Source organism: Vanacampus margaritifer, chromosome 3, assembly GCF_051991255.1.
Source record: "Vanacampus margaritifer isolate UIUO_Vmar chromosome 3, RoL_Vmar_1.0, whole genome shotgun sequence".
Lineage (NCBI taxonomy): Eukaryota > Metazoa > Chordata > Actinopteri > Syngnathiformes > Syngnathidae > Vanacampus > Vanacampus margaritifer.
Window position 1 is genome coordinate 278,554 of NC_135434.1, and position 25,294 is coordinate 303,847.

The following is a 25,294-nucleotide window of genomic DNA, read 5'->3' on the forward strand; positions in this document are numbered from 1 at the left end:
TGTATAAAAGGTGGCGCGTGTCGGGCTCGCGCTTCATTTGCTTCTCCTTCTCTTCAACTTGTTGGATTCCCAACTCGACCAAATAGCAGCAAAAATCCCTTCTTTTTTTCTTTCTTTCTTTCTTTGGCGTTTCTTGCCTTCCCGCCATGGGTTCGGTGCTTCCCGCCTCTTCGCCACCGGCGGCGGGCCGGAAGTGGTGTCCGCCTCGGCCTCCCGCGCCCGCGCCCGCCGTCCTATCGGAAGTGATCACGTCGGACGTGGTGCACAGTTTTCTGTACGGGCGCTGGAGGCGCGTGCACGGCGAGCAGCAGGTGACGCACGAGGCCGCCGTCGCGGTGGCGGGTGCGGGCCCCAGAACCGCCTTCACCGCGGAGGTGCTGGCGCAATCCTTCTCCGGAGGTCGGTCCACCTGATGATGATGATGATGATGATGATGATGATGATGAGGTCAACGTTTAGTTTCCTTCCATCTTCTGTTTCCATCGAGACATAAAAAAAAAACAAAAAAACACGCATTAGCAAGTTTTTGAATAATTGTCAATGGAAATGAACGTCGTTATGAAAAAGCGAATTTGATATCATTTGAGGAGTCTTTTGAATAACCTTTGAAATCTTTCTTTCTTTTCCAAATGTTTTGATCCATCTTGAAATGTTTGCATGAACATTTCAAACTTGATGATGACAGGAAAATTCATCTTTAAAAATTCAAATTCATCTTATACTTTAACGCAATTAATGCTCCCTGAAATTTGTATTATTATTTTTTGATCATGACATTTGGAACCTTGCTAATGTTGGCCTTTGTGAAATATTGCACCAAAACATCTTTTGCGCATTTTTTAAACGATCATTTAATAATGTTTTAATTTATGCAAATGTCATTTCATTTGCATTTCGTTGGTTTGAAAATGCGGTGGTGTTTATGATCATTTCTTTTCCAAGAATTCATTTTTTTTAGGGCCAAAAACCCGCGCGGCCTTTTGGCGCCTCGTTGTAACAAAAGTCTGTCAAATCTACAGAAAAAAAGGACAGCATTTTCTTGTTTTTTAATTTTACAGTATTTAACTGTACACAGCAATGCATTGTGGGTAAAACAAAGTGCAATCATTTGCTGTATAATGAGCGCTCAAAGAATATATATTTTAAAGCAAGTAGGTTTTGCATGACAGGTAAATACTGTCAAGATTGTTGGATTTTGGCGCCAATCTCTCACGGAGCAAATAACGGAAGCTGTTTTGTCACCGGAGCGAAGACAAGAAGAAGCTTTTGACAAAGAATTTCTCCGATAAACATGCGGAGAGCTCATTTGATTTGACGTCAAGGCCGGCACGGAGGTTGACTGCTTCGCACGTCCCTGAGGGCGTGAGTTCGAATCCCGGCTTTGGCCTTGCGTGCTGCGTGGCTTTTCTCCGGGTCTTCCGGTCTCCTCCCACATTCCGAAGACGTCCTTGGCCGCTTCATTGAACGCTCCAAATTGTCCACCGGTGTGATTGCCAGCTGGGATAGGCTCCAGCGAGCCTTTTGAGGAATAAGCGGTTAAGAAAATGGATGCATGCATTTGACAACATTATGTAAATTGCCGGTAAATTCCGCTTGCAAATTAGATTAGAGGGAATTGCTGTCAAAGTAAGTAACTGTAATTTATATACAGTAAATACTTAAAAAATAATAATAACAAATGCAGTCATGTACTGAGATTTTGCAACTTTTTTTTGCCAGTCATTGCCTGTAAATTCTACAGACAATTCGTCACAGCGCTTGATTGCCGGCACACGCACTTTTTTTTAATTGTCTTTTTTCGTCTCTTTTTGAAAATGAGATTTCCGTGTGAAATTGTTTTGTTTTCATTTGTTTTCTTTCCATGCGAGCGACTTGAAACGAGATTACGTTTCCTTCCTTTTCGTTTTCTTTTTCCCGTCGGAGGCGAATTGCGAGACTGGAATTTTCACTTTGGAAATTTCCTTTCCATCCTTCGTCTACTTGAAATTGAAGGTGCACAACGATTCAAATTAAAAAGTGTGTGTCTGTGTGTGTGTGTGTGTGTGCGCGCGCGCAGAGGTTCAGAAGTTGTCCAGCTTGGTTCTCCCCAGCGAGGTGATCATCGCGCAAAGTTCTGTTCCAGGTAAAAAAAAAACTGTTTCCCTGCACGCATTCCCACCAAATCTTTATTTGTCTTCTTTTGTACGTGGAATGATCGAAATTCGCAAGATGAAGATTTAAAAGAAAGGAATGCAATCAAAATACATTAGTGCACGTGCGTGGAAGGCTGCCGCGGTTGCACGTGCACGCGCCGTCAAGATCAAACCAATTAAGCTTTTTTAACAAAACAGCAAAAAGCCTCAGCAAAAGTCAATCGAACAAAAACTGAGGACATTTTTGAATTATTATTATTGCCGCTTTGAATTATTTATTTAAAAAAAAGATTAAACAGAAGTGTGTTTTGGGGGGCTCATATTATCTTTGAACATTTGCACAAAATTGCAACAACAAAAAAACAACGACGTTTTTACAAGAGGTTTGGAGGCAGGAAGAATTCTTCACAACCAAAACTCGTCCTTCCATTTGGCCAGCAAGAAAACACTCCAAAATGTCACCATTTATAACTTTGAGAGAGAAAAAAAGGTACAAGACAAAAGGAGAATTGAAATAATTTTTTGCATCAGCATTTTGAAGGTTGGCGGCTGCCCTCAAATACGAAAAAAACTAAAAAGTTGCACGTCAAAGTTAGTCAAGAAATATTGGATAAAAGTTGCCAAGTGAAAATGAAGGCGAACGCGAAAGTGAAAAAGTTGAAAGCAAGACAAGTTGCAAAGTGAACAAAAAAAAAAGCTGTCATTTGATTGACCTTGAATTTAAAAAAAATCTTCAGCGCGGGGTTGTTGACCCCCCCCCCCCATCCACACACACACACACATCGAACTTGTTTCCATTGAATAAAATCTTCAATCAGAAATTGGAGTAACGCAATTATAGGAAAAAAATACATCATTTTCTATATTTTTTAATTTAATTGTGGTTTCATGAAAAACGCCCCCCCCCCCCCCCTCACCGCATCCCAAATAAATAAATAAATGCATGTTGAAAGGGAGATTGGGAAAAACTGTTCGTAATCTTGTAAAATTCTAATTTGTTTGGAATATTCTCTTTTTTTTCTGGACTATTAAAAGCGTGTGTGTGTGTGCGTGTGTGTGTGTGTGTGTGTGTGTGTGTGTTTGCGCGCGTATGTGTGTGCGCGCGTGCGTGCGCAGGAGAAGGTCTGGGAATCTTCTCGAAGACTTGGATCAAGGCGGGAACCGAGATGGGTCCGTTCACGGGTCGTCTGGTTTCGCCGCAGCACGTCGACTTTGACAAGAACAACAACCTCATGTGGGAGGTATACACGCACGCACGCACGCACGCACGCACGCACGCATGAATTGTAATGAGTAGATTAAGACCTTATCATAAGCCAATAGTTTTCAGACTGGATTCAGGTTCCAATATCCGGCGTCTGTCTGCGGATGTGACGTCATGTGACAGTCACGTGAAGGCGGGAGTGTGTACGATGCAGGTTGGCGCGGGTTCGCTTCCCCGCCTGGGCGGCCATGTTTGTTTGTATGTGCAAAAAGAAAAAGAAGAAAGAAAAATGCAGTTTGTTTCCTGTCCCTGAAAAGGCATGCGCGTGCGTGATGGCTTGTTAGAAGGTTAGCAAGCGGCGCGAGCGCCACCTTGAAATGACGCTGGCGTGTGCGCGCGCGCGTGCGTGCGTCAGGTGTTCAACGGCGACGGCGGCGTACGCTTCTTCGTGGACGCCAGTCAGGAGGAGCAACGCAGCTGGATGACGTACATCAAATGCGCGCGCAACGAACACGAGCAGAACCTGGAAGTGGTGCAGCTCGGAACCGCCATCTTCTACAAGGCGCTGCAGGTAAAGGCCGTCGACGTCAGGATTGGCTCCGCCCCTTCCCAACTCAGCCCACCTTTCCTTGCTCCGGATGTAGACCATCCCCCCGGACCAGGAGCTGCTGGTCTGGTACGGAAATTCTCACAACACCTTCTTGGGAATTCCTGGAATTCCAGGAGGCGACGACGACCAAGCAAAGAAAAGCAAGAGCGGTAAGCTAGGACTAGCATAGCATTAGCATTAGAGAAAAAAAAACCTTTATTAGCATTAGCCTAGCGGTCTGACGAAGCTGCTAGCATAATAGCGTTAGCGTCGAAAGAGAAATAAGGGATATCACAATTTCTATGACGTCCATCGATGCTCACAAAATGCTCAAGTTGTGATGCTAACCTTAAAAAATGAGCGCCATTATTTGATTTGCAATTAGCATGTGTTTCATATTCAAATTATTGCTTGACTTAGACGCTAACGGGAGCCGCTCTGGTGACTTGACTGCGCGACAATTGTGGCTCGTATGCTAGCATTAGCAGAAAAGGAAAAGAGGGAAATGAGCAGACTTATCACCATTATTACCTTAAAATGAATGAATGCTCACAAAAGTTGTGCTGCTAACCTCAACAACATTAGCGTGACTATTTTGTGTTGCAATATCATAGTGTTTTTAGCATATCAGTATTACAAATTAGTGACTCTTTAACGGTATATATTTTCATAGCTAAGTAAATTTGCTAAACAGAAACATGTAGCGGCTAGCTTGACGTGAGCGTGCCAGAATTGTGGCTAATATCGTTTGCTAGCATTTGCAGAAAAGGGGTGAAAAAAGGGATGCTAGCAGCACAGCACACTTGCGACTTCTCGCTGATATTGCGTTCAAATGAAAGAATGCTCACAAAATGTGCTGCTAACCTCAACAACATTAGCGTGTTTATTGGCATGATTATGTTAGCACTAGCATGATCGCATTGGCATGTTTGCCACAGAGCCATTGAAAGAGAGTTTGGCCAACTGGGTTTCAGCGGGCTGACAAGATGGCGTCCATATGTCATGTGACCAGCCGTTGAGCAATCTTTAACTGCTGGTCACATGACATATGGACGCCATCTTGTCAGCCCGCTGAAACTCTCTCTTTCAATGGCTCTGGTTAGCCGAGCATGCTAGTTTGTCTGCTAGCATGACTCAAACACTTGGGAATGGCGTCTAATGTCCCACGCGTGCGTTTTGTTGTCTACCTGTTGCCCTTTAGACGATTTCCACGGCTGCGAAGGCTCGACGTCGTCCTCGGGGTCGTCGGGCTCGTCGGGCTCGGGGGGCTCGGGGGGCCCGGGGGGCCCGGGCCGCATGCGCTGCGTCATCTGCCACCGCGGCTTCAACTCTCGCAGCAACCTGCGCTCGCACATGCGCATCCACACGCTGGACAAGCCCTTCGTGTGCCGCTTCTGCAACCGGCGCTTCAGCCAGTCGTCCACGCTGCGCAACCACGTGCGTCTGCACACGGGCGAGCGGCCCTACAAGTGCCACGTGTGCCAGTCGGCGTACTCGCAGCTGGCCGGTCTGCGCGCCCACCAGAAGAGCGCCAGGCACCGCCCGGCCGCGGGCGCCGGAGCCGTCGGAGCCGCCGGAGCCGCCGGAGCCGCCGGTCCCGGAAGGGCGCTGCTGCTGGTGCGCGAGCAGCATTCCCCTCCGCCGCATCCCGCTTCCCTGCTCCACCACATTCCCACCATGGTGCTGTAGACGGCACGTTAGCGCGCCAAAGTCAGCAAAAGCCTTGTGTCCAAGCACACGCAGGAAGTTGGCCTTTGCGGCCTCAAGTGTTAGCGTAGCAGCGGCTCTGTGCGTTAGCCTAGCATGCTAATGTTCTATTTTGTTTTTTTCACCATGTAGCTTGAGACAGGACAGGTCGGCTCCTTTCCTCCGCTAGCGCGCTGTCTCTATTAGCGTTTGTACGGCAGCCGTGAAAAAGTTAGCACCAGTTAGCATGCTAATCTTTTCACATTGCTGCATGCTCATAACAAATCTCTTTTGGGATTTTATGTACCAGTATTCTCAATGTGTCATGTATGCTAAATATCATCTATAGACTAATAAAGTGGGTTCAACTCCACCTTCTGCTGCTCCCTGCATGTCAAAAAGTTAGCGCCATGATATCAGCATGCCCACTAACTTCTTATGCTAACATTTTTTTAACATTCATAACAACTTCTGATGGCAGTTTGTATAGCAAAAAGCTAGCATGCCAGAGTTAACAATCACTCTAGCTTGTTGTCATAACATGCTAACATGCTAATACAATAGACTGAGTTTCTGTTGGACAAAAGAGAGCACACGAGTGTTAGCAAGCCTGCTAGCTTGTTGTAATAACCTGGAAAATTTCCAAGCGCAGGCAGGCCACATTCTGAAGCAGCGCTCGTCAACATGGTGGCCCGGAGGACCCAACAAACGAGGTCGCTCGCCTGCGGGCCGCTTCTAAAAATAGCTCCGCTGTGATTGGACACCGTCGGCGCTTCGGCGGGATCCTCACAAACCGGGACAGCGCCCGGAAAAACACGGTTGACATTTTGAAATATTTTCTCTTCATTTAACAAACGTGTCAAAACGCAAATGTTGACATGTTTGGGAGGGCGGGGCCGGGAGGCGTCCCCTTGACTTGCTCAAACGTTACGCTCGCAAAGTCGAGTCCAACACGTACGCAAACGAGAACTGCTTGCGAGTGACACAAAAGGTTTACGCTGGCGAGGACAATTTTGGTCAACTTTGGCCTGACGGCTGCTTTTCTCTCATTTTTGGCTGCGATCTCCATTTTTCTTTGCCATGAACTATTTTCTTGTCAAAAAATAGACATAGCGATACCAAGTACTTTTATAAAATATCATGACATTTTTCAATCATTTTTCCTATTAAATAACATGTTTTTTTTTATTGTTTGTTTGTTTTTGGCAAATTAAACTTGCTTGTTGGCATCTTAAATGTGCTATCATGTGATATCCTTGACGGAAATAGTGACAATGTCGTCATCATCTTCAAAAGTTGCTGTCACTTTTCTGCTCTCAAAGCAACATCAGCCACCAGGGGGCACTTCAGGGCCACCGTAGCGGCCCCTTCAAGTCCACTTCTTGCACAATGCTAAAGATGCCTAAAGACGGCTAAAGACTGCTTAAGAAAACTAAAGACTGCTAAAGACATTCAATACATGTTGGAAAAGCTCAAATGAAGCATAATTGCGCCAGGGACGAGAAACCAAAAGAAATAAATACATGCACAGGATTCGATATTAGCTCTTTGGTATCGATTTTAGCACTTTAGCACTTGGCAGCCCTGAAAATCAATGTATGGGTCATATTAGGCTTTTCAGCACAATCGCATCATTTGCTACCATTTCAGGTGTTCCGTGTCACCGACGGGCCAAATTGGGATGGACCCCAAAGCCCGATTTGCCCCCCCGCCGACGTTTGATGCCCGCTCGCGCCTTCGACTTTGGCCTCTGCTGCTCTCTGTATGACAAGCAGCTAGCATGCTAATGTTAGCGAGTTCACAATCAATAAGTTGCGCAAAATGAGTCCAAAATCAACAAGTGGGCCAAGTCACCTTTGGACACACAACAAGAAGTGCACACACACACACACAGGAAGTTCCAGTGTGTGTGCGTAGGCGCGCTGTTAAAAGTCCAGCGCGTCAATCAAGCGGCTCAATTTTGACTTTTGTGTCGTCGACGACGACTCAAAAGACTTTGGAGGATATTTTGTGTGCGTGTGCGTGTGCAGCATGAAGGCGTGTGTGCTGCTTTTGTTTGTGTGTTGCGTGTGTAGGACGACGACGAGCGCTCAGCAGGCCACAACGTGAGTTCATTTCATTTCTAAAACTTGAATGCACTTTGAAATCGTTTTCATGTTTAAATTTGGTTTTGTCATGTTTGTTTTTGTCGAAGAAAAAGGCTTTTGTCGAATACATTTTGTCGAAGAAAAAGGCGTGTGTGCGCGCGCAACTCAGGTTAGGCTAGCGACGCTCGCAAATGGCGGCAAAGTGCCAAATGCAAAAACAACGTCAAATTAAAAAACACAAAAACAAATAACTCAACAAAAAACAAGAAGGTCATCACAAATACAAGTTTAAAAAGACAAAACAAAAAAATGAAGCAAAAAAATTAAATCAACACAAAAGCAAAAAACAAAACAAAAATAGCAAATCACAAATGATGAACTTTCTGTTTTTTGAATGACCTTTTTGTTCAGTTATTTTGTGTTTTTGTTTCATCTTCTTTTTTGTTGTTGCATTTTGCACTTGAGGGCCACCGTAGCAGCCCATTCAAATTCACTTCTAGCATAATGCTAAAGACAGCTAAAGTCGCTAAAGACTGCTAAGGATGGCTAAAGACAGCTGAAGACGGCTAAAGATTGCTAAAGACGGCTGAAGACTGCTAAAGACGGCGAAAGACAGCTAAAGACGGCGAAAGATTGCTAAGGACAGCTGAAGACGGCTAAAGATGGCTAAAGACGGCTGAAGATTGCTAAAGACGGCTGAAGACTGCTAAAGACGGTTAAAGACAGCTAAAGACGGTTAAAGACAGCTAAAGACGGCGAAAGATGGCTAAAGACGGCGAAAGATGGCTAAAGACGGCTGAAGATTGCTAAAGACGGCTGAAGACTGCTAAAGACGGTTAAAGACAGCTAAAGACGGCGAAAGATTGCTAAGGACAGCTGAAGACGGCTAAAGATGGCTAAAGACGGCTGAAGATTGCTAAAGACGGCTGAAGACTGCTAAAGACGGTTAAAGACAGCTAAAGACGGTTAAAGACAGCTAAAGACGGCGAAAGATGGCTAAAGACGGCGAAAGATGGCTAAAGACGGCTGAAGATTGCTAAAGACGGCTGAAGACTGCTAAAGACGGTTAAAGACAGCTAAAGACGGCGAAAGATTGCTAAGGACAGCTGAAGACGGCTAAAGATGGCTAAAGACGGCTGAAGATTGCTAAAGACGGCTGAAGACTGCTAAAGACGGTTAAAGACAGCTAAAGACGGTTAAAGACAGCTAAAGACGGCGAAAGATGGCTAAAGACGGCGAAAGATGGCTAAAGACGGCTGAAGATTGCTAAAGACGGCTGAAGACTGCTAAAGACGGTTAAAGACAGCTAAAGACGGCGAAAGATTGCTAAGGACAGCTGAAGACGGCTAAAGATGGCTAAAGACGGCTGAAGATTGCTAAAGACGGCTGAAGACTGCTAAAGACGGTTAAAGACAGCTAAAGACGGCGAAAGATGGCTAAGGACGGCTGAAGACGGCTAAAGACGGCTAAGGTCAGCTTCAGGTCAAGCGTCTGACTTGCGCACCTGCAAACGACGAGTCCCTTCTTGCAACTCAAGCGCTCTTGTCTTGTTTTCTTGTGTGTGTGTGTTAGCCTAGCACGCTAATCTTTTCACATTGTTTCATGCTTGTGACAGGAAATACAAGATCAAATCTTTTTGGATTTGATGTATTATTCTCAGTGTGTCGTGCACGCTAAGATGCAAATTGCAATCATGCTAACAGTTGCTTTGCTAACATGTTGCTTCGCTTCCTGTTGATGTTGTGGAAAGAACGTTCGTTATCAGAGTGTAAAGTGGCTTGTTTTGTCACAATGCACACCTGCCGATGACATCACCAGGCCATGAGCCAATGAGAGCTGAGCCCTGTCTAGTCTCTGCCCCTTTCCCTCAGGTATCTGGTGAGCGCCCCCAAGCTGTTGCACGTGGACGCGCTGGAGACGGTCCTGGTGCAGATGTTTGGCTTGACGGAAGAAGTCCGGGTCTACGTCTTCATCAAGACCTCCATGGCGCCGGACCACCAGGTTCCTTCGCTCACTGGTTCTCACCTTTGCTCACTAATTTCCGCTGGTGGGCAAAGTTGCGCGCTCACTCGCTCAATTGACTTTACGTTTGTCTTGCAGGTTTTGTCCCGTCAGCTGGTGACCCTCAACGGCGAAAACCAGCATCAGGCCGCGGCCTCCGTGAAGGTGAGCGAGGTCTGCTCACGGAGCGCCAAAACGCCGCCACGCAAGTTCTTGCACTTGCTTGAGATTGTTGACTCGGTGGCCAAACGGGACCGCAAGTGAACGAGTGACAAAATGGAAGCTCCCAATGGATTCGTTGGGAATCGTCGGGAATCGTCGGGAATCGTCGGGAATCGTCGGGAATCGTCGGGAAACGTCGTTCCCGAGCGCCCAAACTTCTTCTTGTCTGCAGATCTCGTCAGGCCAGCTGGACAAGAGTCGGACTCACGTGATCCTTCACGTCCAATCGGCGCAGATCAACCGGCACGTGTCGCTACCGGTCAGCCGGCAAAACGGCTTCCTGTTCATCCAGACCGACAAACCTCTGTACACGCCCACGCAGAGCGGTGAGCCGCTGCGCCCCGGGACAGGAAGCCGGCAGCTACTTCCTGTCCCGTGACATCACTTCCTGTGTGTGTCTTTGCAGTGAAAGTGCGCGCGTTTTCGCTGAACCAGGAACTTCATCCGGCCAATCGCAGCGTCTTCCTCACCTTTAAGGTGGGCGTGGCCTTCTCACAAATTGACTTCAACACGTTCACTCGCGTTTTCATCCATTCACTCTTCATCCCATCCTATACATTCACTTTGCTCTCACTCATCTCACTCATTCATCCATTCTTTTGCTCCCTCCTCCATTCACACCTTCACTCACTAAGCCATTCATGCACTCTTTCCTCACCCTCTCACTCATTCTCCAGCTCCTTCACTCCTTCACTCAGCGAGCGACTTGGAAAGTCTTGTTGTTGTTGTTTTTGGTCGTCCACCAGGATCCCGATCATCAGACTGTGGACGTGCAGGAGATCCTGGACTTAAACAACGGGATCCCGTCCATGAGGGACCCCTTCAAGATCCCCATCAGGCCAAAGTACTGACCCGTCCAGCAGAACCAAGATCTTTCCAGGGCTTCTCAGGTCCGATCTTCTGATGCCGTTCCAGGTTGGGAATCTGGTCCATCGAAGCCTCGTATTCGGACCACTTCAGCACCAAAGCCGCAACACATTTTGAGATTCGAGAATATGGTGAGATAAGGTCTGGCCCATGGACTATGGTCCTGATGCAGGTTAAGGACGAGGTCTATGGTCCTGGTCCCCGGCATGAGTCCAGGTCTATGGCCCAGTTTGAGGTCCAGGACATAGTCTTTGGTGTCTGGTCCCGGTCCTTGCTCTGGTCCAGGTTCTGCTGCATGTTAAGGTCCTGGTCCAGGTCTTTCCTGATGTTTGTCTTGTCAGTTCTTCCCAGTTTTTCCATTGTGGTCCAGCCTCAAGTCAACTACATCAGCTTTGGGAACTTTCAGCGTTTCTGCTTCAAAGTGGAGGCCAGGTAAGGAAAGCCCCCCCCCCCCAAGCCCCCCCCCCCCCCCCCCCCATCCTCAGGCCCACCTTGACCCTGTGCTCCTTCCTGGTCTTGCTGTCAGGTACCTTCACGGCGCTCCGGTGTCTTTGGCGGAACTCCTCGTGCGCTTCGGCTACGTCAGCCAGAAGGAACTTCCCGTCATCATCCCAAACTTCGTGACCAGAGAGACGGTCGGATCTGCAACTTCTGCAACTTCTGCAACTTCTGCAACTTCTGCAACTTCTTCTTGGAGTTGCTCTCGCGGCTCTCGCGGTTGAGTTTTGGTTGTGAACGTGTTCATGTGTTCAGTTGTCGTCATCGGGCGAGGCGGACGTGTGCGTGAACATGGCCGAGGTTTTGTCCAAGCATGATGGACCCAAAGATCTTCACGCTCTGGTTGGGAACTTCTTGTACATTGCTGTGCTGCTCCAGGAGCAAAATGGTACAGCGAAATACACGCACACGCACGCGCACGCGCACGCGCACGCACAGACACACGCACACACACGCACACACACACGCACACACACACGCACACACTTGTCTTTGTATCATCGTGGGGACATGTCATTGACGTGATGCATTCTCGAGCCCCTCCGAAGACTCCGAAAACGGTCTCCGTGATGTGATATAAACCCGCGCGCACACACTCACTTCCTGCTCCCCCCTCCCCCCTCCCCCCAAGGTGGCATCAGCCAGGAGGCGGAGTTTTCAGCTGTGAAGTTCGTCATATCGCCTTACACTTTGACTCTGGTGTCCACGCCCCCTTTCATCAAACCGGGACTTCCGTACAACGTCCAGGTGATGCCCACCTCACTCACTCATTCACTCACTTGCAAACTCACTCGCTTATTTATTCTTTCACGCATTCATTCAATTCTTCACTCTCATCCACTCACTTATTTACTCCTTTATTCACTCACACTAATTGACTTACTCATTCACTTCTTTGCCGTCTCACTTGCTCACTTGTTTAATTCCTCACTCACTAGTTATTCACAAATTCGCTCACTACCTCTATTTATTTTCATTCATTCACTCACTCAGTGTCATATTATTGACTCACTCGTTCAATTTGTCACTGACTCAAACTATTCATAAAATCACTGCCTTCATTCATTATTTTTTTCATTCATTTACTTATTCACTCACTCACTGTCACACTTATGGATGCATTTATTCAATTTACCACTCACTCACTCACTCACTCACTCACTCACTCACTCACTCACTCAGTTCTTTGCAACTTACTCTAACTCACTTGTTTAATTGATTTTAATAATTAGTTTAATTCTTGCAAATTATTCACAAATTTATAAATTCATTCATTTTTCATTCATTCACTTATTCACTCACTCTGTGTCATACTTACTGACTCACTCGTTCAATTTGTCACTCACTCACTCACTCAAATTATTCACAAATTCACTGATTGCCTTCATTCATTAATGTTTTCATTCATTCATTCACTCACTCACTGTCATACTTATGGACTCACTCACTCACTCAGCATCCAGTTGGCATGGGAGCGCCTGTCGTTCCCCAAAGGCACAATTTCACTGTCTCACCTTGTTCCCCCGTGGGCGTGTACGCGTGTGCGCGTGTGCGGCGGCGGCGGCGGCGGCGGCGGCAGGTTCTGGTGACGGACCACCTGGAGAAGGCGGTGAGCCAGGTTGCGATGCGCGTGTCCCAGCAGCAGGTGTGGAGCGCTAACGGCGAACTGGACATCAAAGTGTGCCCCGAGCACACCCGCAGCCAATCGGAAGGCGTGGCCATCTTTGTCTGCAACACGCCCGGCACGGCCACCAAAGCCTCGCTCACGGTAACGTACGCGCTGACCGTCAACATGCTGCTAACGTGCTAGCAACCGCTCATCGCTCATCAACAATTTGAGCTGTTGTTAATCACGCGTTTTTGTCCGAGCGCTCGCTCATGCTAACGTGCACGCTAACGTATTCTACCATCAAGCCATTATTAACACGCTAATAAACAGTTATTAATATGTTATTAACCGGCAATTAACATTGACCTACTTTCAATCTAGAAAGTCCACTTTGTAAGTCTGTGGATATTTTAGTCATTCATCGTCAACTTGTTCTTAAGTTCTTTCAAGACTTGCGCGTGTCCAAAAGAAGACGCTGAGGACGTTTAGCGGCTGTAATGTACATGCCAAGTCTGCAGGGGCGCTGCAGCGCAGCCACAGGGAGTTCACGGAAAGCGGAGAAGAAGAATCAGCCAAGAAGACCGACACTTTTTTTTCTCTAACTTTATTGCAATCTACAGAAAAGACGGTTGGTATCAAAACAACATGAAGACGACAAACACGGCAGAAGCGGCAATGGCGGCTGATTCACGTTCAACGCCGCTTGTTGAACGTGAGAGGAAAGAAGCAAAATACTTTGCTGCAAAAGCAGACGCAAGCTAAGGAGGGCAAGCAAAACAATTACGACGCGGCGATCCGCCATTGTTGTTGACAGACTGACGGTTCACGCGCAGTCAATTCAATCTGCAACGATGCGTCGTCATCGAGTTGTGTCCCGCGTTTGGAAATCGGTCCACTCTGGAGCCCGCTTTCAAAAGTTGCAAGCTCCGAAACGGCGCCATCATGTGGACAAACGGCCTGAACGCTAAAAAAGTGAAACGGACTTTGGTGTGGGCGGGGCCTGAGTCTGTGGTGTTTGTCCACTCTGTGTGGGTCCATTGTCATTGCCAGGTTTTGTCCCCCCCGACCTCGGCCTCCCCACAAGTTAAGCCAACCGTGACACAATACAGCCGATTCTGTTATTCACGTGAATTCAAGTTCTGACGCTGCTCGTTTCCGGCTCCAAATGTGCTTTGAAGCCGTTTTTTTCCTTCTGTCCCAGTTGGAGACGTCGGACCCGTCCCTCCCGGCCGCAAGTCAGGCTCGTCTAGTTCTCGCGGCGGTGGCGTACGCGTCTCCAAACCGCCGCTACCTGTACATCGACCCGCCGCTGTCCGGCCAGGCGCTCCAGGTGGGCCGCGTCGCCAACATCAAGGTGTACTCGTCCACGCCCGCCGACATGCTCAACTTCCTGGTGAGAAGGCCCCGCCCCTCCGTCCGCATCTCGCTTTGGCGCTAACCCGCGTCGCGTCTCAGGTGTTGTCCAAAGGTAAGGTGGTCCACTTCGGCAGCCGCCATTTTGCCGGCAGCACCAACCACCAGCATCAGCTGAGCTTCCCGGTGACGGACGCCACGGTGCCGTCCGTGCGCGTGCTGGTTTACTACATCCTGCATGGCGAGGGCGCGTCCGAGCTGGTGGCCGACTCGCTGCGGCTTAAAGTCACCGGTGCCTGCGTCAACGGACTCCAGGTGGGACGCCGGGCACGCGCACGCACACGCACCAACGATTTTTGGCCAGGAGTGTGCATGTGTTTTGTGCCTGTTGCAGGGTTGCCAAATTCGGGTTCAGAAAGTAAAAAGCCGCCCACACTTTGGCTTGAGCTCCTCGTGCTAGCTAAAGCTAAAGCTAAAGCCACACTGTGGCAGGGTTTTTACTTTCTGGACCCGAATTTGGCACCTCTCGTCTGTTGCAAGTGTTTTTATGTGTGTTTGCAGACTGAGCTGTCACATAAGAGGCGGGACTACAAGCCAAAGGAAAAGTTCCAGCTGGACGTCACAACCAATCATAAGAGTGGAAAGGTCATTTGTGAAAATGTGAACAAATTGTGTTTTTGCAATCGGGCAGTTTACAATTATGCTCAAACTACAATTTGTAGAACAGCGCATGGGGGCGTGGCCAGTTGATTTTCGGACAAGAAACGCAGGCAGGCGAGGCCAGCGTTTTGGTACGAGGCTTGTCAACGTGTGAACGGACTCGCTATTTCACCATCATCTACGTAACAGACGTGGTTACAACAAACCTCCGCCGCTGATGTTGTGACCGGGATCGAATGAAGGGCGTTTCCAGAGGAACGTCTCCGTCCGCTGGGTTCCAGCGTGTACGATTACGATTTACGCCAAAAAGGACCCCCAAATGTGCTCTCTACATTTCGTGGGTGGAAATGGGCCGGCAGCTGAAAACCCAGAACCAATCGATTGCGGGTATGTTTAGCGTTTAGCGTTAGCCTCGCTAGCTGCCTGCTACAACATGCTAGCGTCGCTAAGATGTGAGCGGTCGCTGTGTCACGCCACTTTAACAAAAGTAACCACAGAAGAGCCCGAAGGTAGGCTGAAAATCTTGAATGAAAATCGTGACTTTAATGTGTTTAATGAAACACGATATTAGCAGTCATCTCGATCGCACCCGAGTGGCAGCAACCATCATACCATAAATCTGACCTTCCTCCGAAAACGGCTTTCTTCCACCCACTTTGAGGTCTCGGCACGTCAGCCAGCGTTGAAGCTGCTCCAAAGTGCGTTTGTCGATTGAAACGTGTTGAAATTTGGCACCTGGGACGTCCTTCGCTTCCAAAATGGCGCGCACGCGTGCGTCCTACGCTTATTTTGTCAAAGCGACGTCATTTGAGATCAACCCTGTTTGGCGTTGTGATGGGCGTGGCCAGAAGATGTTCCAAAACCAGCGCACTCGAGTTGGGCCACAAAACTCGCACCAAATCCTTCAACGACAACAACACCCAAAAAACAAACCATTTTTTGCCGCAGATTCGAAGTCCATAAGCCAAAGAAAGAAAAAATGTGTGCTGGCCTTGAAAGGAACGTCGGACCGTTCGCTGAAAATGGATTCATTCAAGTCCAATCTTCATTGCGTTGTTTGAAAACCCTTTTGCTGACTTCCGTCTGTGCCGGCTCAGGGGCTGGTGGCGTTCTCCGCCGTGGACTCGGCCCTCCGCCACCTGTACCCCAACCATCGAGACCCCGTCACCATGGTAACCGGCAGGCAGCTCACCGGGAAGGCGCGCTGGCGATGTCGCTAACGGGATGTCTTCAGGTGCTGCGTCACATCGAGCGAAGCGACCTCGGCTGCGGAGGGGGCGGCGGCAAAGACGCGGCCGACGTCTTCGGATTGGCCGGCCTCACCTTCATCACCAACGCCAACGCGCAGCCGCCACCTGCCGGTCAGTCAACGGCGCCGGCGAGTTCCAAAGCGGACAGCAAGTAGAGAGGAGTGGCTTGTGTGCGTGTGCGTGTGCGTGTGCGTGTGCAGGCGCGGCGTGCACGGCCGCCGTGCGAGGCAAACGGGCGCTGACGGAGCAGATGAAGCGAGACAAAGGTAAAGACGCGCCGACCAGGTCCGAGTGGCGGCGCTTCTTGTTGCTGAGCGCCGTCCGTGTGCGCGTGCAGCCGCCACCTTCGGACGTCTGAAGCCGTGTTGCGAGCACGGCATGAAGTACGTCCCCACCAGCGTCAGCTGCCAGCAGTTCGCCGAGCAGAGCTTCCGCCGGATGCTGGATCGCCGGCAATGTCGCCAGGCCTTCAGCGACTGCTGCCGCTTCGCCCAGCGGCACCTGGACCACGACCGGAACCTCATCCTGGCCCGCCGCGGTCAGTAGCCTCGCTCGACCTCGGCTGTCGCTTTTCCGTGCCGGCTGGCGCCAATCAAAAGGATTTGATTTGATTTGAAGTGTGGCGCCAGTTTGGCGCTGAGAATCGCAAGCTTCACTATTTCAGCTATTCGCTTTCCGCCGCTCATTAACGAAGCAGGAAATACAATTTCCAAAGGCGTTGGGAATTTCAATGCTCTGAATATCCAACATGAAACACTCATGCCATCTAGGGGAAGAACATTCCCACAACTCAAATGGATGACTCGATCGTTCGGCTGGGGGGGAGGGGGGGGCGGCGTCAGCTGATGATTGGAAATCTTTTGTAACTCGCTGATTGGTGATCGTGATTGGCCCCAAAAATCCTGATTGTGTGAAGCCGAATGAGGATTCAAAGTGAAAAACGCTTTGAGGGCCTTGAAAGCTGCAAAAGCGCCAAAGACGTCAAGTTGCATTTCACGACACCCAAAAACACAGCAGACAGACCAGGCGTGTGTGCGTGTGTGTGCGTGTGTGTGCGTGTGCGTGCGTGTGTGTTTTAGGCTTGGGAGCGGACTTTGATGCAGCGCCGTCTCTCGTCAGGACCTTCTTCCCCGAGAGTTGGCTGTGGGAGACCAAGCCCATCACGTAAAATGGATTGACAACAACAAAAATCTTCTTTGACTTTGCTAACATTTTTGTTGTGTTTTCAGTGGAAGTGAGATTTCCATCAGCAGGACACTTCCCGACTCGCTCACCACGTGGGAATTGAAGGCCATCGGAATGTTCAGGGACGGTGAGGATCCTTCCTTCCTTCCCGCTTTCCTTCCTTCCTTCCTTCCTGCTTTCCTTCCTTCCTTCCTGCTTTCCTTCCTTCCTTCCTGCTTTCCTTCCTTCCTTCCTGCTTTCCTTCCTGCTTTCCTTCCTTCCTTCCTGCTTTCCTTCCTTCCTTCCTGCTTTCCTTCCTTCCTTCCTGCTTTCCTTCCTTCCTTCCTTCCTTCCTGCTTTCCTTCCTTCCTTCCTGCTTTCCTTCCTTCCTTCCTGCTTTCCTTCCTTCCTTCCTGCTTTCCTTCCTTCCTTCCTGCTTTCCTTCCTTCCTTCCTGCTTTCCTTCCTTCCTTTCTCCCCCCCCTCCCTATCTTCTCTCGCACGCAGGTATGTGCGTGTCGGATACTGCGCGCGTGTCGGTGCGGCTGCCGCTCAGCGTGGACGTGCCGCTTCCCTACCAGGTGATCCGCGGCGAGCAGCTGGAGCTGAGCGGTTCCGTGTACAACCAGCAGGCGGATAGCGTGACGGTAAGGCGCGCTCCCGCTCCCGTTCCCGTCAGAGGCGCTCCCGCTCCCGTTCCCGTCACAGGCGCGCTCCCGCTCCCGTTCCCGTCACAGGCGCACTCCCGCTCCCGTTCCCGTCAGAGGCGCGCTCCCGCTCCCGTTCCCGCTCCCGTTCCCGTCCGAGGCGCGCTCCCGCTCCCGTTCCCGTTCCCGTCAGCCCCCGCGCCGCTGAAATCAGCGCCGTTTGTTCCCCAGTTCTGCGTGACGCTGACGGCCGGGCCGCAGGTGTGTCTGCTGAAGTCGGAGCCTGCGGGGGCGGGGCTTCGTTCCAGCGTCTGCCAATGGAGCCTGCTGCCGGCGAAGGGTGCGGCCAAGGTGACCTTCACCCTGATGGGGCTGGAGGCCGGCGAACATAAGCTGACCTTCACCCTGAAGACGGACAGTCGGGGAACGCAGGACGTCCTGGAGAAAAATCTGCGAGTGGTGGTAGGCAGCGGCCACACGCCGGCGTCCAAGGTCAAAGGTGACTGTGTGACTAACGGCTGATTGGTCGTCGGCAGCCCGAAGGAGTGAGGATGGAAGATTCTTCCGGAGGCATTTTGGACCCGCAGGGACTCTACGGTAGCGACCTTTTCACCTTGACCTCATGCCGACTTGCGGGTGCTTCTCGGTCCGTCGCCTTAAAGATCCCGTTCATTGACGTCACGGGATCGAGAGTCGCACCCACACGTCGGTGGCTTAACTTTCCAGCCCGCTCAGACGAATGTTCTTTTCTTATTGACGATTGTCAACTCAGCTTCGTCCAACGTTACTCGCGTAAAGACGCATGCGGAAGATTTAGCGTAACGCGTTGAACACGCGTCGATGTCGCACGATGTCGGACGATCGCGCACGAGCTCGATCCCAAAACGTGGACGTTCTTGCCTCTTCTGTACTTTCGTCTTTTATTGGTCGCTATGTGCGTTTATCATTTGTGAATTCGATGTGAATCATTATTAAAGCAAGTTAGCTCGTTTCCACGACCGCGCTAGCTACAAGCGCTAGCCCAAAAACAACCACAACATATTTCATTCATCGCTTATTCTCGGACTTTTGGGCTGCTGGGGAATGAAAATAGAGACCTTAAGGAGGGGATTTGGAGGGATGTCAAAATCTTGACCACCAGATCTATTTTTAGCCTGAGCGAGCCACGACTCGCGAGGCACACGTCACAATTGCATTACGCTAAAAGCAGCTTTACCGTCTTACGATAACACTTACCTTCATCAAAATGGTCGATTTTGGTTTTTGAAATTCTTTGTCCGTTCCCGTTCGACATTCTATGAACCCGTGAATATATTTATATTTAAAAATAAAAAAACAATTCCGATTTTCCCGCATTTCATGATCCTGCCTCATTCCAACATGGACGCAATGTGAACGTTTTGTGAACATTTTGTGAACGTTTTGTGAACATTTTGTGAACGTTTTGTGAACGTTTTGTGAACGTTTTGCTTCTTTCTGTCAGCACAAACTCCAAACGACGTCACGTACTTTTCAAAGTATCCTCTAGCGTCCAAGCGTGAAAAGCGAGCGCAGTGTTGCGATTGGCTGATGACGTGCCGGCATCTCGGTTGCAGGTTCCGAGAAGATGACGGTGGTGCTGAAAAACCGTCCGCCCGCCAACGTGGTTCCCAACACCGATGTGGAAAGAATGCTGACCATCCACGGTGAGATCTTTTCACTTGCGGCTCCCGCTTGGAAAGTCCACACTTCGCTTCCCGACCTCTTCTAGTTCCAATTGGGACGTAGCGAGGCATTCCCCGGTCGGTCCCAAGTAGTCCCTGCGACCAGGGTCGGGGAATCCGGCAGGTCCAGAAAGTCCAAAGCCTGCCACAGTTTGACATTCGCCGCAGGTGCTAATAATACTCAAATGGCAGGTAAAGGAGCACCAAAGTCTTTCAGGGTTTGGACTTTCTGGACCCGGATTCCCCAACCTTGACCCGGTACGGCCCGCATTTTGTTTCTCTGCCGTCAAAAGTCTCAAGTTTGAGGGTTGTTGCCAAGCAGCCGTGAATGTGGGTCCCATGCAGGTGAAGTTCTGGGAGATTTCCTGGCGGTGGTCCTGGACCCCGAAGGCCTCCGACAGCTGCTCAACCTTCCCAGTGGCTCGCTGGAGGCCGAGCTGGGCCGGGTCCTCCCCCTGGCCTTGGTGTACCAGTTCTTGGAGGCCACCAGGACCTGGGATTCCCTGGACGGAGACATGCGGAAGAACTCGGCCCACATAAGACAGAAAATCAAAGAAGGTTGTCTTTGTCAGCGCATTCCGTCACGTTTGTTTGCATGAGGAATGAAAAACGTGGTCTTTGGTGCCCGTCCAGGACTGGTCAGCATCTCGTCCTTCCGACGCGGCGATTCCGGTTACAGCATGTGGACCAGGAGGGAAGGCAGCACCTGGTCAGAACACGCGCGCGCACGCACACGCACACACACAGGTGACTTGAACATGCCGCCATCAGGCTGACGGCGGCGGCGGTCGGGACCTTGGCTTCCGTGGACCCCGTGTGCCAGGTTGACCGCCAAGTTCTGGCCCAATCTGTGTCCTGGCTGATCCGGAACGCTCAGAACGCCGATGGCTCCTTCTCAGACTCGTCCGCCTTCAGAGGCAGCAAATTCATGGCAAGTCTTGAGCACGACACGCCTGATTCCGTGCCTTGCAAATCAGTGGGGGAAGAAAAAGAAGAGGAAAACAAATCTGCCTTTTGGTGTGATTGGCTGCAGGCCGAGGGGGCGGAGCCAATGGAGCGCTCGCTGTACCTGACGTCGCTGGTCCTCATCGCGCTGCGTCGGGCAAGCGGCATCAGAGAACGCATCCTGCAACTGAAGGTGACGCCTCCTTTTTTTTTTTGTTGTCCTCTTCCTGCTCTCGACGGCCAATGACGGCTCCGGCGCCGCGCTCCGGTTTCTCCCTTCAGTTCCACGACGACAGCATGAGGTCCGCCGCCAACTACATTTCCCAGCATGCCAAGAGCGTGAAGAGCGTGTACGTGCGGGCGCTGGCCACGTACGCCCTGACGCTTTACGATCCCAACCACGCCATCAGCGTGGCGCTCTTCAACAGCCTGGAGACGCTGGCCAGGCAGCAAGGTGCGAGTGCGCATGCCTGCTTACCTGTGCAAGTGCGCATGCCTGCTTACCTGTGCAAGTGCGCTCACGTGCGCGCGTGCGTGCGTGTAGGACAACCGGTCGTGCTCAGGTACTGGGAGGAGTCCGACACGGCATCGGATCGGCTCCGACCCGACCAATCCGCCGGCCTGGCGCTGGAGACGACGGCGTACGTGCTGCTCAGCGCGCTGCTGAAGGTGCCGCTCTCTGATTGGCTGTCTCTGCTTTGGCTGCGACGATGCTGACCGACTTCCTGTTTGAAGGGTCGGATCCCGTACGCCAAACCCATCGTGTCCTGGCTGACCCAAGATCAGCACTACGGACGAGGATTCCACTCGGTGCAGGTAGCGCAACGTCATCTGGAGGCGACCTTTAGTCTGCTTCCTGTTTGACCTTTTCTACTTCCTGTCAATCAGGCCACGGTTTTGACTCTGGAAGCTTTGACCGAGTACGGCCGGAGGGTCCCGCGTGCCGCGCTCCACCTGGACATCAACGTGGGCTACGTGCACAAAGAGACGCTGGCTCGGGTCCAGCTTGGGCCCAGGCGGCCAGTGGCCACGCCCATCCAGGTGAGGGGGAGGTGCTTGGGCTGACCATCATCAGTAACAAGCCTATTGATTCACTTGGAGACGAGAAATTCAGTGGCAACGCGAGACCCTCCAAAGACGTCACAAGAGGGACGGAATCATAAACCAGACCTTGCGGACCCGATCCCGGCGGGAAAGTTGAGAGATCACATGCCAATGTGCAGATTGGAGAGGAGCTCGACAGTCGTAACTCATTCACTGCCATTGACGGCTAAAGACGTCAAACTGCTTTTTTTCCTGTGCCGCCATTTTGGCCGCCAACCACAGGAAGAAAGCAAACGTACGGTTCTCGTGTTTTGTAAGTTGTTGTCTTTGCTGTCAGATCATGAAGAACGATGACGTCACCGTTTCCACGGGCTACGGGACGGGCGTGTCAAGTGTCAAGGTGGGCGTGGCTTCACCAAATCAACCCACAATGCACTTGGATGCTGACATTTTGTTTGCCAGATGAAGACGGCTTACTACCAGACCACGCCGTCCTCCCGTAATTGTAACTTCGAGCTTAGCATCAAGATGGCCGGCGCAGACGGCGAGGACAGTAAGACAAACAAAATGGCCGCCCTTCTGCCTGCGGGTTCGCCCTTAATGTTGCCTCTTCTTCTTCATTCCTCCTCAGGTGCCCTCATGCGTGAACGGCACCTCACCACGTGTGCCAAGTAAGCCAAATGAGCTGCTAGCTTCTGTGCTAACAAATACGCATGCTAAAGATGCCGTTTGGAATTTTGACACTAAGTCTCGCTTTTAGTCTCGTTTGAATTACGCAGCGTTGGCCAAAACCTTTTCCCACCTGCAGGTACAAGCCTCCTCCCAACGAGCTGGCGACCGAGTCCACCACGACGGTGATGAAGATCCAGCTGCCAACCGGCGTGGAGGCACACCTGGAAGACCTGCGACAGGTGAGTCCCGCCCCTCGTCAGGCGTTAGCTCGCCATCAGAAGAAAGGACAAGATGCTGACGTGTTGCAGTTCCGAGACGCCATGGAGCCCGTCATCTCGCACTACGAGCTGCAGGGCACCGCGGTCGTCATCCAGATGGACTCGGTGAGGACCTGACCCGACCCCCCCCCCCAGGAAAACGCGCACAACCCCTGATGACTTCTTGTCTGGCGTTCAGGTTCCGTCGGACGTGTTTTTGTGCCTCGGCTTTCGCATCCGCACTGCATTCAAGGTGGGCGGAGCCACCGACTTCCTGCTGACGCTTTATGAGCCTCAGGACAAAGGTGAGAGCAAAAGTCCACCTGGCGGAGGCTCGAAGTTGTAGACCAGGACGTCCTGGCTGGCCTTGTTTTGTGCTCTGTTGAGGCGGCGTGTCGTTGTGATGTTCGGAGTTCTCCTCCTAGCTTGCTGCGATGCAAACGAACGTGCTCAAGTTACGCGGCCGTCAACGCGTGCGCGTTCTTCTTCTTGTACAGGAAGTTTGTGTAGCAAAACCTTCTCGGACAAGGAGCAGAAGCTGCAGCGCCTCTGTGTGGCTGACCAGTGCCAGTGCATGACAGGTGACGCGACGTCTGGTTGCTTGCCCGTCCGTCCGCCGGCTGTTGTTTCATCCGGCACGTTTTTGGGTTGTGTTTTTTCAAGCTGCGTGTGCGACCGTCAGAACCAACGCTGACTTGAGCTTGACTCCCGCCAAACGCCTCCAGGAAACGTGTCAGCCTCACATCAAATACGGTGAGAAGGCGCCAATGTCCGATTGTCCGCGGCGCCACCTCAACGCGCCGCCGCTTGGCCTTTGCAGCTTACAAACTGCAAGTCAAGTCTTGGCGAGCAGAAGGAGACTTTGAGACCTTCACAGTCAGCCTGCGGGAAGTTCTGAAGAACGCGGACCCAGGTAATCCGACCCAGAGACTCGATGGCAACACAAGAGACAATCAAATGAAAACCTCAATAAAATGAGAGCTTAGAGATCCAAACAATTAGTAAAGCCGCAAAAAGTGATCTCATTGAGTCAATGATAATTCCACTGGAAGATCATCCTATGGCGGCCATGTTGTTGTGTGTGCGCTTCACGTGCCGTTTTTTAGCTTTTGCGGCGTTGGCTCCCGGCTCGGAGGTGGAGCTCATCAAGAAGGTGACGTGCACCCGGGTCCACGTGGAGCTGGACCAGCAGTACCTGCTGATGGGATCCAGCGGGTCCCAGGTGCGAGTAGGCCACGCCTCCAGGTGAGTGCGCCGCCCCTCTCAGCTCCCGGCCGCCCGCCTCGGTTCCCAGGCGCCCGCCTCGGCTCCCGGCCGCCCGCCTCGGCTCCCGGGCGTCCGCCTCTCACCGTGCCGTCGTGCCCCTCAGGTTCCGCCTCCCCCTGGACGCCGACGCCACCTTGGAGCCTTGGCCCGCCCGTTGTGGAGATCCCAGCTGCTCAGCGCAAAGCGCCAGCATGGACGAGTACGCGTTGGACCTGCAGCTCGACGGCTGTGCCGAGGCCTGACGTGATGTCGCCGTCGGGTCAGCACGTCAACGGCCGTATCGTGACATCACCTTGACGTGATTATGATCTCACGGATACGACACAGTGAGATCAAGAAATCAGCATGAGATGATTATCATGAAATCAACAGGACGTCGTCACGACGACGTGGTGAGACGATGACGTTGCCGTGGCTTCATCATGATTTCTTGACAATCACGACGCCATCAAATCAACACGGATGACACATTTGTCACATGAAATGACATCGTAACATTAGCCTGACACCACAAATCATGTCGAGCCGTAATGATGACATCACACATCCACAAACACAAACGCTGTGAAATCATCCGACGTCATGATGACGGCGTGACAAAATCGGGACTTCATGAATGACATCTTGGCTAAATCACGACATGGCTGACGACATGATGATGAAATCACTTTCACTGAATAAAAACATCGACAACATACAGGAAATGACATGATTGGCATTGAATTATTATTTTATGTCTTTTTAACAGCACGCATTGCGTGATCATAATTGTATGACGCCATGCTTGAAACAAACAAAAGAAAAAAGAAAAGAAAAGCCACCAACAAGTAGCACGTGCGCAGAAGCTTAAGGGCGCGGAAAGCTAGCGAGTGTGCGCTAATGCCGTCCTCCGTGGCAACTACACGGAGAAGAACGTTGACTAGCGAAGGTTCGATTCGCTGCAAATATTCAGTTGGAGAAGACGAAGAGCCACGTGATTCGCCAAAGCTCTTCTGCTAAAAACAACTTTCACATGCTCACAATTTGGACCTTGACTCAGCAGACAGCAGAGGAAATTCTTTATTCAATCCGGTGTTGTGAAGAGAAATGTTTAGTTGTAAATAGTTGGATTTATAGATCTTCATATTTAGAAAGGATCTACAGCATATAAAAGGAAATAATTAGCAGCAAACGTCATATTTAGTATACGCTGCTCACCGCTTAAAAATGGATGGTGGGCCACAAATGCCCCCCCGGTCCATAGATTTGGCACCCCTGCCTAGCAGTGTGTGAAAGAATCACTCACTGACCAACAACACTTTACTTCCATTTAACTTTTAAGTCCAACACAATTCTTAACAATTGTCATTTATGTCAATTAGGTTTTCATTTACGCACAGTTATTTTTTTTTTATCTCCATTAGTGAGACCCAATTTTCCTGTGTGGGACTTTTCAGCAT

The 25,294-nt window shown here is 50.6% G+C and overlaps 2 protein-coding genes across 2 annotated transcripts; both read left to right on the plus strand.

Annotated features, from left to right (window-relative positions):
* Nucleotides 1-61: 61 nt before the first annotated feature.
* LOC144049120 (PR domain zinc finger protein 12-like) lies at nt 62-6,952 on the plus strand. Its single transcript, XM_077561769.1, has 6 exons — nt 62-399; nt 2,057-2,122; nt 3,249-3,373; nt 3,752-3,907; nt 3,981-4,095; nt 5,127-6,952. Exons 1-6 carry the CDS (start codon nt 147-149, stop codon nt 5,612-5,614), a joined length of 1,203 nt encoding a protein of 400 aa, XP_077417895.1. The 5' UTR covers nt 62-146; the 3' UTR covers nt 5,615-6,952.
* A 538-nt stretch (nt 6,953-7,490) lies between these two features.
* On the plus strand, nt 7,491-24,559 carry c5 (complement component 5). The gene is made up of 44 exons (XM_077562391.1): nt 7,491-7,716; nt 9,570-9,699; nt 9,799-9,864; nt 10,094-10,247; nt 10,328-10,398; nt 10,668-10,765; nt 10,837-10,919; nt 11,130-11,220; nt 11,315-11,423; nt 11,542-11,674; nt 11,918-12,033; nt 12,866-13,054; nt 14,097-14,288; nt 14,351-14,563; nt 14,810-14,893; nt 16,006-16,080; nt 16,143-16,269; nt 16,359-16,424; nt 16,496-16,696; nt 17,238-17,322; nt 17,388-17,470; nt 17,829-17,968; nt 18,200-18,430; nt 18,505-18,565; nt 19,564-19,653; nt 20,017-20,229; nt 20,305-20,380; nt 20,443-20,602; nt 20,705-20,809; nt 20,899-21,070; nt 21,161-21,285; nt 21,352-21,432; nt 21,505-21,657; nt 21,998-22,060; nt 22,123-22,213; nt 22,292-22,331; nt 22,469-22,571; nt 22,641-22,715; nt 22,789-22,894; nt 23,087-23,170; nt 23,253-23,342; nt 23,410-23,502; nt 23,696-23,834; nt 23,959-24,559. The coding sequence occupies exons 1-44, from the start codon at nt 7,643-7,645 to the stop codon at nt 24,095-24,097; spliced, it is 5,070 nt and encodes a 1,689-aa protein (XP_077418517.1). The 5' UTR covers nt 7,491-7,642; the 3' UTR covers nt 24,098-24,559.
* Nucleotides 24,560-25,294: the final 735 nt, after the last annotated feature.